We start from the raw sequence: 14,340 nt of genomic DNA, 5'->3' as shown, positions 1-14,340 counted from the left end.
CTCTGGTTGACAAGGCTTTAAGGGCTGCACAGCACCGTGTCAGGCTGTGTTAAACACTCCTCAGTGACGTGTGTACCCTGTGTGGATGTGTGTGTGTGTGTGTGTGTGTGTGTGTGTCTCTAATCCACACTGGGTAAACCTGAGCTCAAAGTCTGGAGGGTGTGTGACCAGATCCCCACATCAACAGAACTAGGTGCACGGCGAGCTAAGACCCAGCAGAAAAGTTGGGGTTGTGCGGGGATTTCTGAGTTGACATGGGCGCACGAAGGCAAGTTGAATTAGAGGAATGAGGAGTCAGCGGCTGTGACGTAAGCCACTGGGTCTCACTGTGCACGTCAATATTTGGCGTCGTAGGGTGCTGTATGTTAAGCTAAAAGCCTGCACAGTGGAGGGTCAGCTGGTTAGATGGGTGTTTTACAGTAATAATGACATTATCACATCATTATCATGTTTCTACTCTTCCTCCTTCACTCTTCTTCTTTCTAACCCTCATTTTTTTCCCCCTAACCCCAATCCACACTGTGATGTTTCCACAAATAACTCAGCTTTTTCTATTTGTTGTCATGACGGCAGCTTCGATGCTCTACCGAGGTGCTATTTTAAGAGACGTCTGCGCAAATGCCTCCACTCAGTGAAGACACTGAAGGGGTACCTTTACAAGACGTGGAACGTGGTCGACGAAGCGTCACCGTTTTTTTACGCCCCGGGAGTGTAAACAGGTTGAAACTGATGTCCAGGTAGAGGAGGCTCTTACCACGACTAGTGGACTTTTCAACATGGCATTTTCACTCATGGTATCCAACCCACAACAGTCATGTTCATGTGAAAGAGACGCAATTAGAAGAAGAAGTTGTAACAGTGTCCCATAAAAAGAATCAGCTAAACTGAGACTATGACAATATTATATTGTGAAAATCTGTGGACATGACAGTGAGCGATGCTGACGAGAGAAGGGGTATTAAAGAGTGCCTTCCTGTGCTAAAACCAGCTGATGAATAATAATAATAATAATACTAATAATAATCTGTGTTACTTTATTCACACTCTCAGTGTGTGTTGTGTTACCTGCAGACAGATACAAGGAGGAAAGTAAAAAACACTCCCACAGCAAGAACAGCTCTTCTAATTTAGGGGTTTAAAAAAGTTGACGTGATGCATGTGTGTGTGTGTGTGTGTGTGTGTTCTATTTCACGTGGAGAACAAATGGAAATGAAAAAGCTGGAGAATAAAGGAGTGGTTTGACCTGCTGGGAGCCAATTACGAAGCGTTCGTCGTCAGTCGTGTTCTGAGCTGACATTCAAACTCCCTGATCACTTTTCCCCCCTCGCTCGCTTTCTCTCTCGCTCTCTCTCTCTCTCTCTCTCTCTCTCTCTCTCTCTCTCTCTCTCTCTCTCTCTCTCGCTTCCACCACTTCGTCTCCCCTCCTCCCCCCCTCCCTCGTTCACCAGGTAATGAAAGGTGTAAAAATGTACTGGAGGAAAAGCTCAGTCTGAGTTGCAAAGAGGAAAATTCCACCTGCCATATTTCAATCCCCCAGTGATTATGAGCGGGGCTGCGCAGTGTTCTCTCCAAATTAAACTCCGGCTCCATTAATAAACCCCTCTGTCCTCTCTTCGTGTTAATAAGGTGCTAGTTGGACATATTTCATGTGGAAATTGAGAAATACCGAGGGTAATTTTGAAACATAAAATGTTATTGCAGCAATATAGTTTACAGTTGCTGCAGTGCACGTCCAATTGAGCCGCTAATATGTTTTTGCTTTTAATGTGAAAATTATTGCACGTTCTGTTATGAAGAAATATTGTGCAATTATAATCTGAAGCCTTCCAACGCCGAGCATGTGGAGTTGATTTCACAGGAGAACTGCAGTTAGATATATTGCAAACATTTAAACGCAGGAGGAAAAATACACTTGCGCACATAAATATGAATAATGCCGACCTAATAATGTGGCCGACACCAATCAATTAGTGCACACGCCCGAGCGCGGCTCTGCACACACACTCCGAGACGGTATTAGAGGCATTTGGATCTGAAGCCATGGCAAAGTTACAGAGCTAAGTGGCTTTGAGAAGGTTCAAGTGGCTGTGCTGTCCACAGTAGCTCTGTGCAGCTGCCTGGCACACTTGGAGCAGCCTGGTAAAATATTGATGAAGTTCAGACCCAAACACAGTGTTTTACAGCGCGGGCCAAACCGCAGACTGACACGTTCCGAGGAGCTCTGTCCTGCTCCGGCTCGGCGTCAGGAGAGTTACCTGTGAGTGCATTTCCTCCTCTGGCTGTGGGCCAGGCTTTTATTTATAGGTTTGTTTGTTTTTTTGTTTTTTTCCTGCACACGTTTGAAGGCACAGTGCAGATCAGGGCTACTTCCATATTAATCATACCGTTCTGATGCACTCTCAGAAACAGGTTTTGTTGGAAATTTCACAACAGTCAAAGCCAGATAATGTAGAATACATTCGTTAATTAAATATAATATAACTAATCAGTATTTTATGGTGAAAAGACGCCTGTGTTCCTATTAGAGGTTCAGAGGGTTGAACTACAACACAGTGAGGATTTAAATTCGATTCCATTTGAGCTTTGATTCTTGCTCCTACTAGTTTACTGGGGTTAAGGTTTACACAGCAGCTGTATTTAAGTGCACCTTGAGTCACACTTGTGTTTGAAAGTTGCCAAACTGGATTCGCCTCAGCTTCATATATACATTGTTTGTTCAAACCAGGGTGGGCCAGACCAACGTTCAGGCTGTTTCCGAACTCTGACTAAGTCCCACGTTACATTGCCACTGAGGATTTGATGGTACCCCAAAAACTATGAATGTCCGTCCTAGCCACACAGTGCTGTGGTTACAGAGACGAGCCAAACACACGAAGAGCCGGGCTTCTAATTTCAATGTACCACATGTCCGACTGAGAAATTATCTATTTCTAACTGCTTCCATCTTTGAGAAGTTCTTATTCAGCTGACGACTTTATTGAAATCATTGCACCTGCTGGCCGTCGGTGACCTCTGAGCCACAGACTAGTTGAACAGTGACCTGTAGGAAGGCAGGACAGCTGACAGGAGCTGTCGTGGCGCACTGAATATCCCACGTGTCCCGTCTTTCTGAGCATCTTGACTGGTCTGAGAGATAACGTCTGGTCCTCTTCCCCCTGCAGCTGCTCTCCTGCTAAACTGCCTCTTTACTAAACCAAATGTGGAACAAACTAGCCACTTTTCAACCCCCCCCCCCCCCCCCCCCCCCTCCCCGTGTTTTTTTCTTCCTCCTCTCTCATAGTGTTTTTTTTTTTCTTGGCTTATTTGAATTTTAATGAGCTTTTCACCTTTTTTAAGCAGATGGCTTAGACTGGATTTCTCCATGAAAGTCGGGGTGAATCTCTCTGTCACGTTTTTGCACACTTTGTTTCAACTAGCCGAGTCCTTGGGGGGGGGGCGCAGCCTTTCAGTGGGTAATGTGTCCGCCTTCTCCATTCTTTCTCTTCAATCCCTCTATCTATTTCTAATGAAACAAGCGTCTCTTTCCTTTTCTCTTGCCGGAGACGACGGGCTGTGTCTCAACGGGATGTCTTCACAAAAACTGAAGAGGTACTTTCATGTGTCGTGAATATTATAAAAAAAGAAAGGAATTAAAGGTCTGGCGATGTCCCCAACACCTCGCCATGCTTACTTCTAGTCCTTCCTTCCCTCTTTGATGGAATGGATGAACCTAACTACACTTGTTCTCTGACTACTGCAGAACTCTACCTAAGTAGAGTTCCCACTCCAGAACTCTCTGTGGATATGTTCTGAATTTTAGATGCTACTTTAAAGGCATCAAAGTTCTCTCCCTCAGAAACGCATACCATCCACCACGAGTGCCAATCTCTGTTTCACAGTGATTGTTGGCCATATTTGTTCCTGTAGAACTACTGGGTGAGTGGATCTACTTGTTGTTTTTTATATATTTGTCTTGTCGTGTAGGGACTCGAGGCAGCTGTAGAGGTGTTCGGAGTATTTCTGAACTTTGGGCCGAGCCACACATACATTTTTTATGCTAAGCTAGGTTAAACGAGTGCTGACTCCAGCTTCGGGCTGAAGATATGAGACTGATATTTGTCCTTTCATTCAACAGTGTGCCCCTTGTGCCTACCTGTTGGTGTGTTTTCCTGCTTGGGGCAAATTCCTTTCATGGGTGTGTTCCCTCTCCTGTCACCTCCTTCCCGTCCTCCTCCCACCTCCTCCTCCTCCGGTGTCACCTGGATGCCGATCTCCACGGGCTCCACCACCTTCCTAAGCTCTAGCCGTTGGCCATGGTGATGAAGGCCCTGAAGAGTGGGGCTCCCTCCTCCTCCTCCCCGGTCGGTCATCTTGTCATAGCAGCCATTGGCTAGCAGCGGCGTTTGGCACTGTTTCTTCTTGTGCTCAATGAAGAGGACGATGTCGCCCAGTGGGAAGGTCATCTGGCACTGGCCGCATGTCAGCAGGTCATGATCGGCGTGGAGACCAGGCGGCAGGGCATGGGCCAGACTGGGTTCCAATGGGTGGGGAGGTAAGATAAGGGGGTGGGCGGGCAGGCCAAGCATGTGGGGGGGTAAGGAGTCAGAGAGCAAGCCGCCATCTGGATGCTCAACCTCCGCTGTCCAGAAGAGAAACAGAAGAGACATGTCAGGTTCACTGTCACATTGAGATGACTGAGAATATTCATCGACATATAAATTCATAGTTTGACCACATGAGCTATAGATTTAGAGTATTAGAGTAGTGGTATGGGAGGAAGAGGCTGGAGAAAAGAAGTGAAACACAGTGGAAAGCAGGACAAGAGAGAAGCCACAAGCATCATCATCATTATCATCATCTCTCTCTCTCTCTCTCTCTCTCTGTCTGTCTTTGTCTCTCTAATACGAAATGATGGATTAGCAGCAGGTTGGCCATTTGTCGCAGCCTCCACATTAGAAATGCAAACAGATTTGGGACGTCAAATGCAGATGAAGGCTCCAGATGGAGCAGCCCACCTCCCTGCATACCTGATGTAGGTCTGCTTTTAAATACACCGCTGATAAACCTTCTACTTTTCATTTCGCCAAACGCCTTTCTGTCATAATGACAGGCTACGTTACAGTATAAAGACCGCGGAGTTAAATCGACACAAATATGAAACATTATCACCTGCGTAAAGGTAGAATTGATTACAGGACTGATGGATTAGACTGACTTGAGCTGGGTGTTCCTATTAAACAGACAGCTGTGTGCACAGAAAACCCCTAAATATATGTGTCATCAGCTTCTCATCTTTAAATAAGAAGCAATGTCCACATAACCAAGTATCATTTTTCTCTTATTATCCCCTTCAAGAGCTTGTGAGACCTCAGATTAATCTGGGGATGTCATGGGGGATTCTAACCTCAAGACTGGGAGCTATGGCTGCATGTATTATGGTTGAGATTCCAAAAATGTTATTGCCGTGGCAATAGGGATATTATGGTTGGTGCAACTATTACTGCATTAAATAAACTAAATAACATAAATAAATGATGTATTTGCAGCCATGCATGCACATGTATACACATGTATATCTGCATATAGAGTGCATACAGGTACTATATTACATTAAATGGCGAGACACACAGATGACATGATAACTGAACACAAAGTGTCTCCAGGGTATTAATATTAATAATAATAATATGATTGAGTAATAAAATAAATTGATGAAATGAATGTCATTATCTCTCACACACATCTTCATCCTTCTCCTTCACATTCATACGAACTTCAAGACAAACTTTTGTTTGTGTCAAAGCTTTCTACTCTATTATTGTTCTGTTGTTTATTGTGTCGCTACGACTACAGGAAGCGTGGGTGTGTGTGTGAGTGAGTGAGCAGGTGTACTGTACAGTGTGCGACCGCACACGTGTTTATCTTGCATGTTTGTACTACATGCATCGTGTGTCGTATCGCGTTTGCATGTGCATGCATCCAAAACACGCACACGTGCATATGCGTTGGGTATGTACCGTGTGTGCGCGTGTGTGTGTGTGTGTGTGTGTGCGTGTGTGTGTGTGTGCGGCCTGCAGGCTTCAGCCATCTGTCCTCTGCTACTGAAAGGAACAGTAGATTGTGTTTTCTTCAGTCATAAACATTAGAGAGAGTAAAGCCGAGCTGAGCTGACCTGGAACAAACACACCGAGCCCCCCCCTCCCTCCCCACAGCAGAGAAATTAACAACGTGTGTGTGTGTGTGTGGAGACTGATTAGCTTTAACATGATCTGATTCTTCTGTAACTAAATATAAATAAATATTATTCCATTTTCATTGGGGGATGCATAAATGCATGTTTCTTATTCACACACTGTAAATCCCGCTTTAAGGAGGCCGCCAAAAAACTAAATACGATATCGAGGCGTCTTCACACACACATTCATCCGCCCGAACGTATAGAAACGAGTGTCACTCTGCCCTCGTTTACCTAATAAGGCTCGGGTGAGTCACACAAGCACGCTAATAGGATTTCAGTTAACCGGGGCTGAACGGTGAACAGAAAAAAAAAATGAACAGAAGGTTTAAAAATGAACATTTCAAAAATAGTGGTTCTTCATAAATCATCTCCACTTTCTGTTAGAGCAACAGGTTTTAGGTTTGTTTTTTTCTTATGATGTTTGGCTCGTGTCGAGTGCCAAAAGTTGTGCTGCTCTCGATTTCTGCCATCGCTGGGGAGACGTTTTCTTCGAGCAGGCCTCTATCTCCAGGGTTCGGCTTCCTCTGTTTACCGCCCTATCAGTGGAAATGTGCTGCTGATCCATCCAGACCCTTCACACTCGCCACACAAGCGTCAGAAATGTATTTTCGCAGACACAAACGGGACAGCACATTAGCAGCAAGCTGCTTCTCAAATATTTGTTTTCCTCACTCTTTTTTTTTTTTTTTGCTAGAATCACAACTTCACTTATTTGGACTGAGGGACGTCTGCACATTGTTCCGAGTGTGTGTGTGTGTGTGTGTGTGTGTGTGTGTGTGTGTGTGTGTGATCAGAATGAAAGACTTTATCAAAACCAGATAGACTTCCCTGCTGTCTTTTTTTGTACCATTCCCCACACACACACACACACACACACACACACATGCACGGAAGGCCTAAATCAAGATTAAATCTTTGCGGGTAAGGCTGCACACACACACACACACATGCACTGAGACCAGAATTGTCACACACTCGTAGCATTTGCAGGAAAACACACCTGCACCTTCGCCCTCACAGTCGCTCGCTGCCCGCTAAGCTGCAGCCACATCTCAACATTTCTCCAAATGTAAAGAAAGTGACAGTTACAGCATGCTCTACACACACACACACACACACACACACAGCTGGGACACTGCAGTCTGTTTCACCACCTGCAATTTGAAGGTAACTTTACTTTTCACAGTCTGAAAGCTGCATCACTGATATTTCCTGGCATCCAGTTGGCTACTGGAATGATTTTTAAATATAAGAGCAGATCAACAGTGGTGCTACAGACACACACACACACACACACACACACTTGCAAGTGTACACACACAATGCATCCTTCACAATGCTGATATTAGTGTTAAGGATCAGTCGAACTGATGCGATTCCACATCGGTGAGATTCTTAACGTCAAAACATGAATTCTGAACCATCTTTGTACACAGGAAGTGGCTTTACATGCAGAGTCTGTTTGGAAAATCTTGAGCTAAAGCGTGACAAAATCTCCAAGCGCTAAGAAATGTACTGTGGAGCGTGCACGTGTCTTTATTTGTTGGGGATTCATAAGAGGAATTTTTGTCATCAGTTGGTTTTAATGATTAATATAGAAGGAATGCTCCTTTAAATGTAGGTGAACATGCTACGCTCTGAGCTCTGTGATACTTCTACTCTCTCCTAAAACAGCGCGTGTACAACTGCAGGGCAGCGTTTGAGCCTTTGTTGAGCGTCGTCTCCTCGCCCTCATTTCCTGTCACCTCTCAACCACCTCTCCAAACGACACCCTCGCTACAGCACATTTCGCAGCAGAAGCTCCACTCCGAGCGCGGTCCCAATAAATCTGCTTCACCGCAGCGCAGCATTGAAATGAAACAAATTCATCCCTCCGGATGTGAAGTGATATAATTATTAGATGTGGAAACAAAAAGTATCCACAAAAAAAAAAAAAAAAAAACAGCTACACTGAAATAGAAGCTCATCATTTACATCTGCTGCACTATGTCAACTAGAACACACACCACACACTCACACTGCTGTTAAAGATGTCACTCAGCCGCTGCCATGAATTTACAGTACACCGTGTAAATTAAAGTGTGACGGAGAGACACACAGTCAAGTACAGAGTGTGCAGGTGTTGACAGTTAAGAGGTTGTGGAAGAGGAATGTGGTCTTTCAGCGCTGATGTCATGATTAACACACACACACACACACACACACACAGCAGAGTGCATGTTTGCACTCTGCTACCCCCTCATTGGCAGAGCGAGCGCAGCACTGACAGCCTGAGAGCTCCCCCTAGCCGGAAGAGAGACATAGAGACAGACAGAGAGAGAGAGAGAGAGAGAGAGAGAAATAAGGAGAAGGAGGGCAGAGAGGGGTGTTCACCAAGCCTCAGCTGAGCAAACCAACACTGTGGTGTGCAGCCTACTGCTGGATGTGTGTGTGTGTGTATGTGTGTGTGTGTGTGTGTGTGTGTGTGTGTGTGTGTGTGTGTGTGAGAGAGAGCGTGCACAGCAACATGAGTTTAGGTATGCTCTTCGGGAACTGGAAACCCTCACACACACACACACATCCATACACTGTAAAGTATTAACATGCACTTTGCAACAACAACAACTATAATTTCCTGTGTGTTTTCACCAAAACCACAAATGACCCAGTGTCAAAAATCAACATTTTCCTTCTATCACGTTGAACACATATTAATTCGCGTACTTGAATGCTCTGGAAAATCCCTTCAGCCTCAGTGTCAACTGTCCACAGTCATTTTCACTTTTTATTTGTGCGCACTGAGCCTTTAAGCGGCACCAGTGCAGAGGGACACTGCTCAAAATAACGAGTGATTGTCACTGTTAGGAGCATCATTATGTAGGTATTCCAATGAAGAACGGCACTTCTGGCATTTTTGAAAACATCCACAGAACGTTTCCGTGCTTGTAAAAGAAGGACTTGTTAGGTTCTCTCTCTCTCTCTCTCACTCTCTCTCTCTCTCTAACAAAGACTTAGCCCCAGCAGGGTGCACGGCTATTTGACAAGCCAAAGGGAAACATGCATCTCAAGTGGGCAACTGCAATTTACACGCAGCCCCCTCTCATTCTCTCCCTCTCTCTCTCTCTCTGTCTGTCCTTGTGTGTGTGTGTGTGTGTGTGTGTGCGTGTGGCTACAATGGAAGCTCTGCTCCTGTGTTTGCGTCTCTTCACACTAAATCAGCCTCTCGGAGGAAAGCTGGGGTTATTTGCAGTGAATGAGAAGCAGAAGGCATGTCTACACCTTCGGGTGTGAACTGTCTGGCATCAGTGACGCCAAAACACACACACACACACACGCGGAATCTGCCCGACAAACAAATAAATATAGATTTCCACTGATGGATCTTTCCCACGTGTCTCCGAGGGACAAATGACACCAAATTCCTGGGTAGGTTTCCCACTCTGGAGGGATGGGTGCATTTGAATGTAGCAGAAAATGGGTGTGAATTAGCAGAGGAGCGTGCTGTGCCGGATTTGGGGCAGCATCAGACATATTTACTGCAGGAGAAGACAATAAACATGCAAATTATTATTCAATATTCATGCACAGCACTGAATAGTTGATTGAAGGTCAAAACTCTCATCCCTTATTGACTTCTTCTTTTTCTGTTTTTTTTTTTTTTAAAGTGTTGCAATCACACAAAAACAGATGGAAACAAAAAGGAGCGGATGGATAAGAGGGGACTTGTATGGCTTTAAGACAAATAAAAGAGACGGCTGCAACTTGGTGAGGACGCTGTCCCTAATATTTTCAGCTTTGAGAGTACAAATGCTGCTAAACTGCAATTTTAAAAATCAACAATTTGACCTCCAGAAAACGCCTGATATTTTCACGGCTGTCGCCAAACTGCATTAAAAAAATCAGACATTTAACCTCTGGTACACTTCGACGCCCAACACAGAATTCATGCACTGTGTGGGTTTGTTTGTTTCTTTTTTTCTTTTTTGTTTCTTGCTGCAAATTCAAAAAGATCACTGATTAAAACCCAGGTCAGATGGTTTTTATGATCTGACAGCTAGGAAGGGAATTATTCTGACTTTCAGGATGGAGGGGAGGGGGCACGCATGTGTGCATTTGCATATAGGTGGGTGGTTATGTCCATGCAAGTCTACATACATACGTGTGTGTGTGTGTGTGTGTGTGTGTGCTCAAGCATACTAAATAAGGGAGCATCTCTTACACTTGTATTATGGAATGTACAGCACCATGCTGCAGCCTGAACGGTGATAAATCAGACAGACAGACAGGTCACACACACTCACATGCACACACACACACACACACACACACACACACACACACACACACACACACACACACACACACACAGTGAGACTAAAGCAGCTTTGTCACAGGTGAAACAGAAAGTTCATTTATTAGCCCGCTCTCCCACATTTCCACGTCTCGTGTCTGTCTACCTGTAAGTGTGTTAGCCTGTCTTCTCGGGCTCTGTGCTGAAGAAGCTCACGTACGCGTATGTGCACGCCGTGACCCATTTCTAAAGAGTCCACACTGCAGGCCCTTGCCACACACGAGTCGTAGCTCGGTTAAGCAATCGAATCTCGACACAAGGCGATTTGACATCTGTGTCACTGTGAAGTGTCTTACAGTTTGCATGTGTGTGTCTATGTGTGTGTGTGTGTGTGTGTGTGTGTGTGTGTCTTTATGACCCTGTGGGTTGCAGATACAACACCATAAAGCTAGGCCACACAGCAAAAAAAGGAGAAAAACCTACACACGGCCATGCAGCGTGGCCCAGAACCTGGACATAGACTCAGCATGCTGACTACCTGGAAACACTGGTTCACACTAACCCAGTGCAGCACAAGTGATCTGATTTAACAAGTGTCACACAAAGTGTCTCCAAATAACCTCCATGTGGATTAAAGACTGATCTTTAAAATGCCTCAGCTGCACCTCCTCCTCCTCCTCCTCACACTCACTGACTTCTACTGTTTTTCTCACTCAGTGCCTCTTAGTAATAATTTATGCTTTCAGCACTGAGATCTCAGGAAGTGAACGGAGGCCAAAATAAAATCATCTCACTGCTGAGAAGTTTGGCGCAGAAAATTCAATTAAATTAAAAAATTGCAAAAGAAACAACGTGATTACTTTTTGTTAGATTATATGTCAGGTTCATTTTCGTTGTGACACCAAAAAGCTGATTTTATTTCTAAGCAATAAACTTTAAACGCACTTTATTTTATTATATTTATCCTTAATTGTGCTCACTTATTGTGCTGTGCGTAAAAAGTTCCGTGAGGGAAAGCCTTTTATTTCTTTGGCTGTGACTGTTTGCAGGTTTTTACTCCACAATGATCCAAACTCAGGTGGAAGAAAACACCACGAACGGGACTAAGTCGTCAGAGTGACTGCACCGCAGAGAAGCTGGCACGAGGTCGTCTCTATTAAAAGATTCAATAAGGAAAAAATAAATAAATAAAAAAATCAACTGTTCAACCTGAGGCACCGTCGTGTCTTCTCTACAGCGCGCACAGAAGAGAAATCATGTTTGATTTGCCTCCTGCCTCTTTTTATTCTTCGCGGCAGCTAGTGAATAGAATGAAGTTTTAACTGTTGGGACTGGTGCGTAAAAATAAAGCGCCGGCCTCTGTCCCTGTGTGGAAGATGGAACTGAATATGTTCGATTTAAATCCTCAAATTCAGCATTGACTTCTTTTTTATGTGCGTGTGTGTGTGTGTGTGTGTGTAAACAGAACAGCTGCTGTTTAAAGTCTTCACCGTTATCTGTTTGTGAAGAAAGTAGGAACTGATTTCAACTGGAGGAATATTACGAAAGTGTGTTTAGTTTGTTTATTTATTTTAAATTGTGAATTAATCTGGTCTGATTTTCTTCCTGCTCACCTCAAGAAATCAACGCGTGTAAAAGGTGTAAAGAAAATAAAGCAGCCACGTCTTGATAAACTCTTGAAGCGCGTCTCTCGCTTCTCCCCGTGATCTGCGTGTGTACAGTAAAAGTCAAACACGTCCCGTGCGCCGTGGTTAAATTTGCTTTTAAAATAAAAGCGGGTTATTTATAGAGCCTGATAATAATATTGAGGCCTTTATCTAATTTTGAAGATAAACCGGGAAAAGAACAGAAAAGAAAAAAAAAGGGGCCTCCAGGAGACACTTGGACAAACTTGTGCTCCAAGTGTAAAAATGTCCATTTTACGCAGCGATCATTCCGACTGACAAGCAGAGGGGAGAAATGATTTCATCCTGTGCTGTGGTGCTGGGAATTATTTGGAGGGGTACTTACATGTTATTTCTCTCTGGGACAGGTGTTGCGGGTTCCCCTGCTTGCGTCGGGACATCGCCCTGGCATTTACACTGGCATCGCCCGGAGAGCGGCGCTGGAAGGGTCGGCTCTCCTCCTCCTCCTCCTCCTCCTGCTGCTGCTGCTGCTGCTGCTCCTGCTGCCGCTGCTGCTCCTGTATACCGACCGCAAACTGGCCCCAAACTGACCGCTCGGCACTGGCCCCAAACGTGGCCCTCGAACTGACCTGTCCGCGACTGACCTCCCTCCTGCGGGCAGCGGCTCCTGCGCTGTGCGGCGACCGGCCGTGGCGCAGCGCTGGGCGGCCGGGCGCTCGGTCGGAGTTTGGTGCCAAAGTGGTCGCGCGCGCTTCCCTTCTTAGGTCGCGAGGCGGCGGCGATGGAGGCGGATAGTCCGGCTCTGCCTTCTGCCGCTTCACACCATCTGTCAGAGGAGAGCGGAGAAGGAGCGGAGTGGAGCAGAGAGACGCGGCAAGACGCGGGAGGTCGGCGGTCAGCTCCTGGTGGCCACTCACTACCTGTGTCCACTCTCCGGCCACCTTGGACACCGCGCGTCCCTGTCCGGAGAAAGCAGATGAAAGGACGCCAATTAAAGTGGAAAGTGGGTAAAATAGGAATCCAATTTTGTTCTCGCCACTTCTCGGGGTGTCGCCAAGTGGTGGACACTTCTTCTGCTGCACTGGCAGTGCCAGCCAGGCGGGCGGGTTAGACTTTAACTCTTCAAGTCAAAGCCCAGTGCTGGTTTGAGGACAGACTGCCACCCTCTTTTCTCTTTGTGCTGGAGCTGCAGAGTCCCGCATCCCCGGGCTGTGTGCGGCTCTGTGTGGCTCTGTGCGGCTCTCTGGCTTCTACAATGGGAGAAAACTCAAGTTCAAGTGCGGACGTGACGTTCAGTCTGCGGTGAGAAGGGAGAGTGGAGACTGAAGAGCACTGGGGGCGACTAGTGGTGGCTTTCACACAGACTGACACACACACACACACACACACACACACACACACACACACACACCACTACTCTCACACCCTCGCACACACTCGGGCGTGTTGGCGCGCACGGCGGCAGTGGTCAGAGTCGCTCAAGTAGTAATCCCCACCGGTGTCCCGTCGCTTTCTGAAAAAGGGATTTATTTAGTTTTAAGGTGTGACCTCAGGGGCTTCCGTACCCAGTCCGCGGGATGCTGGACACTTGCTTGTGTTCACATTTAAAAATTAGGAGTAGGCGCGTTGCGTGTCATTGTGCGCGGCTGCTTCCACACTTCTCCCATTTTGCGTGCGTAAATTGATGTGATCACCAGATATTAGTGGAATTTATCTTCTATTAACATTTGACCATTCTGCTCCATGTGCGCCTGTAGACGCCTTCGCCACAGTAAAGGTGTGAGATTCATTGTACAGCCTCACATCTTTACATTTAAATGCGCAAAAACATAAATAACAATTCCTTTTTCTTTATTACAAACTAATTAAACCCATATTTTTACAAGCTGACCCGTAAATGCCTCATTAAACCTTTCATTTATAATTGACTGCACTTTTTTAAATCAGGCTTGAAAACACATTAAAGCCTCGTCGTGGCCTAAATGTGCGCGCAAACGTATGGATCTCTCTCTCTCACACACACACACACACACACACACACTCACATTTCACTGATATTCACCCACTTCAGTCATTTAACAAGAACCTGAGTGTGGGGTGTAGTTGATGAAAACACACGTGGTGTTGTCTGAATGGTTTGATCCGCGCATCACCTACATTCATTATTCGATCTGAAGACGTGAAGTCGGTGACGCACAAGTCAAATCACTGCGGGCCTGCGGGAGCGG

At 45.7% G+C, this 14,340-nt stretch overlaps 1 protein-coding gene across 1 annotated transcript in view; it reads right to left on the bottom strand.

Annotated features, from left to right (window-relative positions):
• Window positions 1–13,364, bottom strand: part of bcl11ba (BAF chromatin remodeling complex subunit BCL11B a) — a 39,049-nt gene extending 25,685 nt beyond the window's left edge. Inside the window, exons 1-2 of the mRNA XM_026356150.1 lie at window positions 12,498–13,364; window positions 4,133–4,618 (exon numbers count right to left, since the gene is read on the bottom strand). Coding sequence (XP_026211935.1) covers window positions 4,133–4,618; window positions 12,498–12,552 — 541 coding nt within the window. The 5' untranslated portion in view covers window positions 12,553–13,364. The remainder of the gene's footprint in view (window positions 1–4,132; window positions 4,619–12,497) is intronic.
• Window positions 13,365–14,340: the final 976 nt, after the last annotated feature.

This window comes from Anabas testudineus, chromosome 12 (assembly GCF_900324465.2).
Source record: "Anabas testudineus chromosome 12, fAnaTes1.2, whole genome shotgun sequence".
NCBI classification, from domain to species: domain Eukaryota; kingdom Metazoa; phylum Chordata; class Actinopteri; order Anabantiformes; family Anabantidae; genus Anabas; species Anabas testudineus.
The sequence above is the reverse complement of the archived record's forward strand: the minus strand, read 5'-3'. Positions and strand labels throughout refer to the sequence as shown.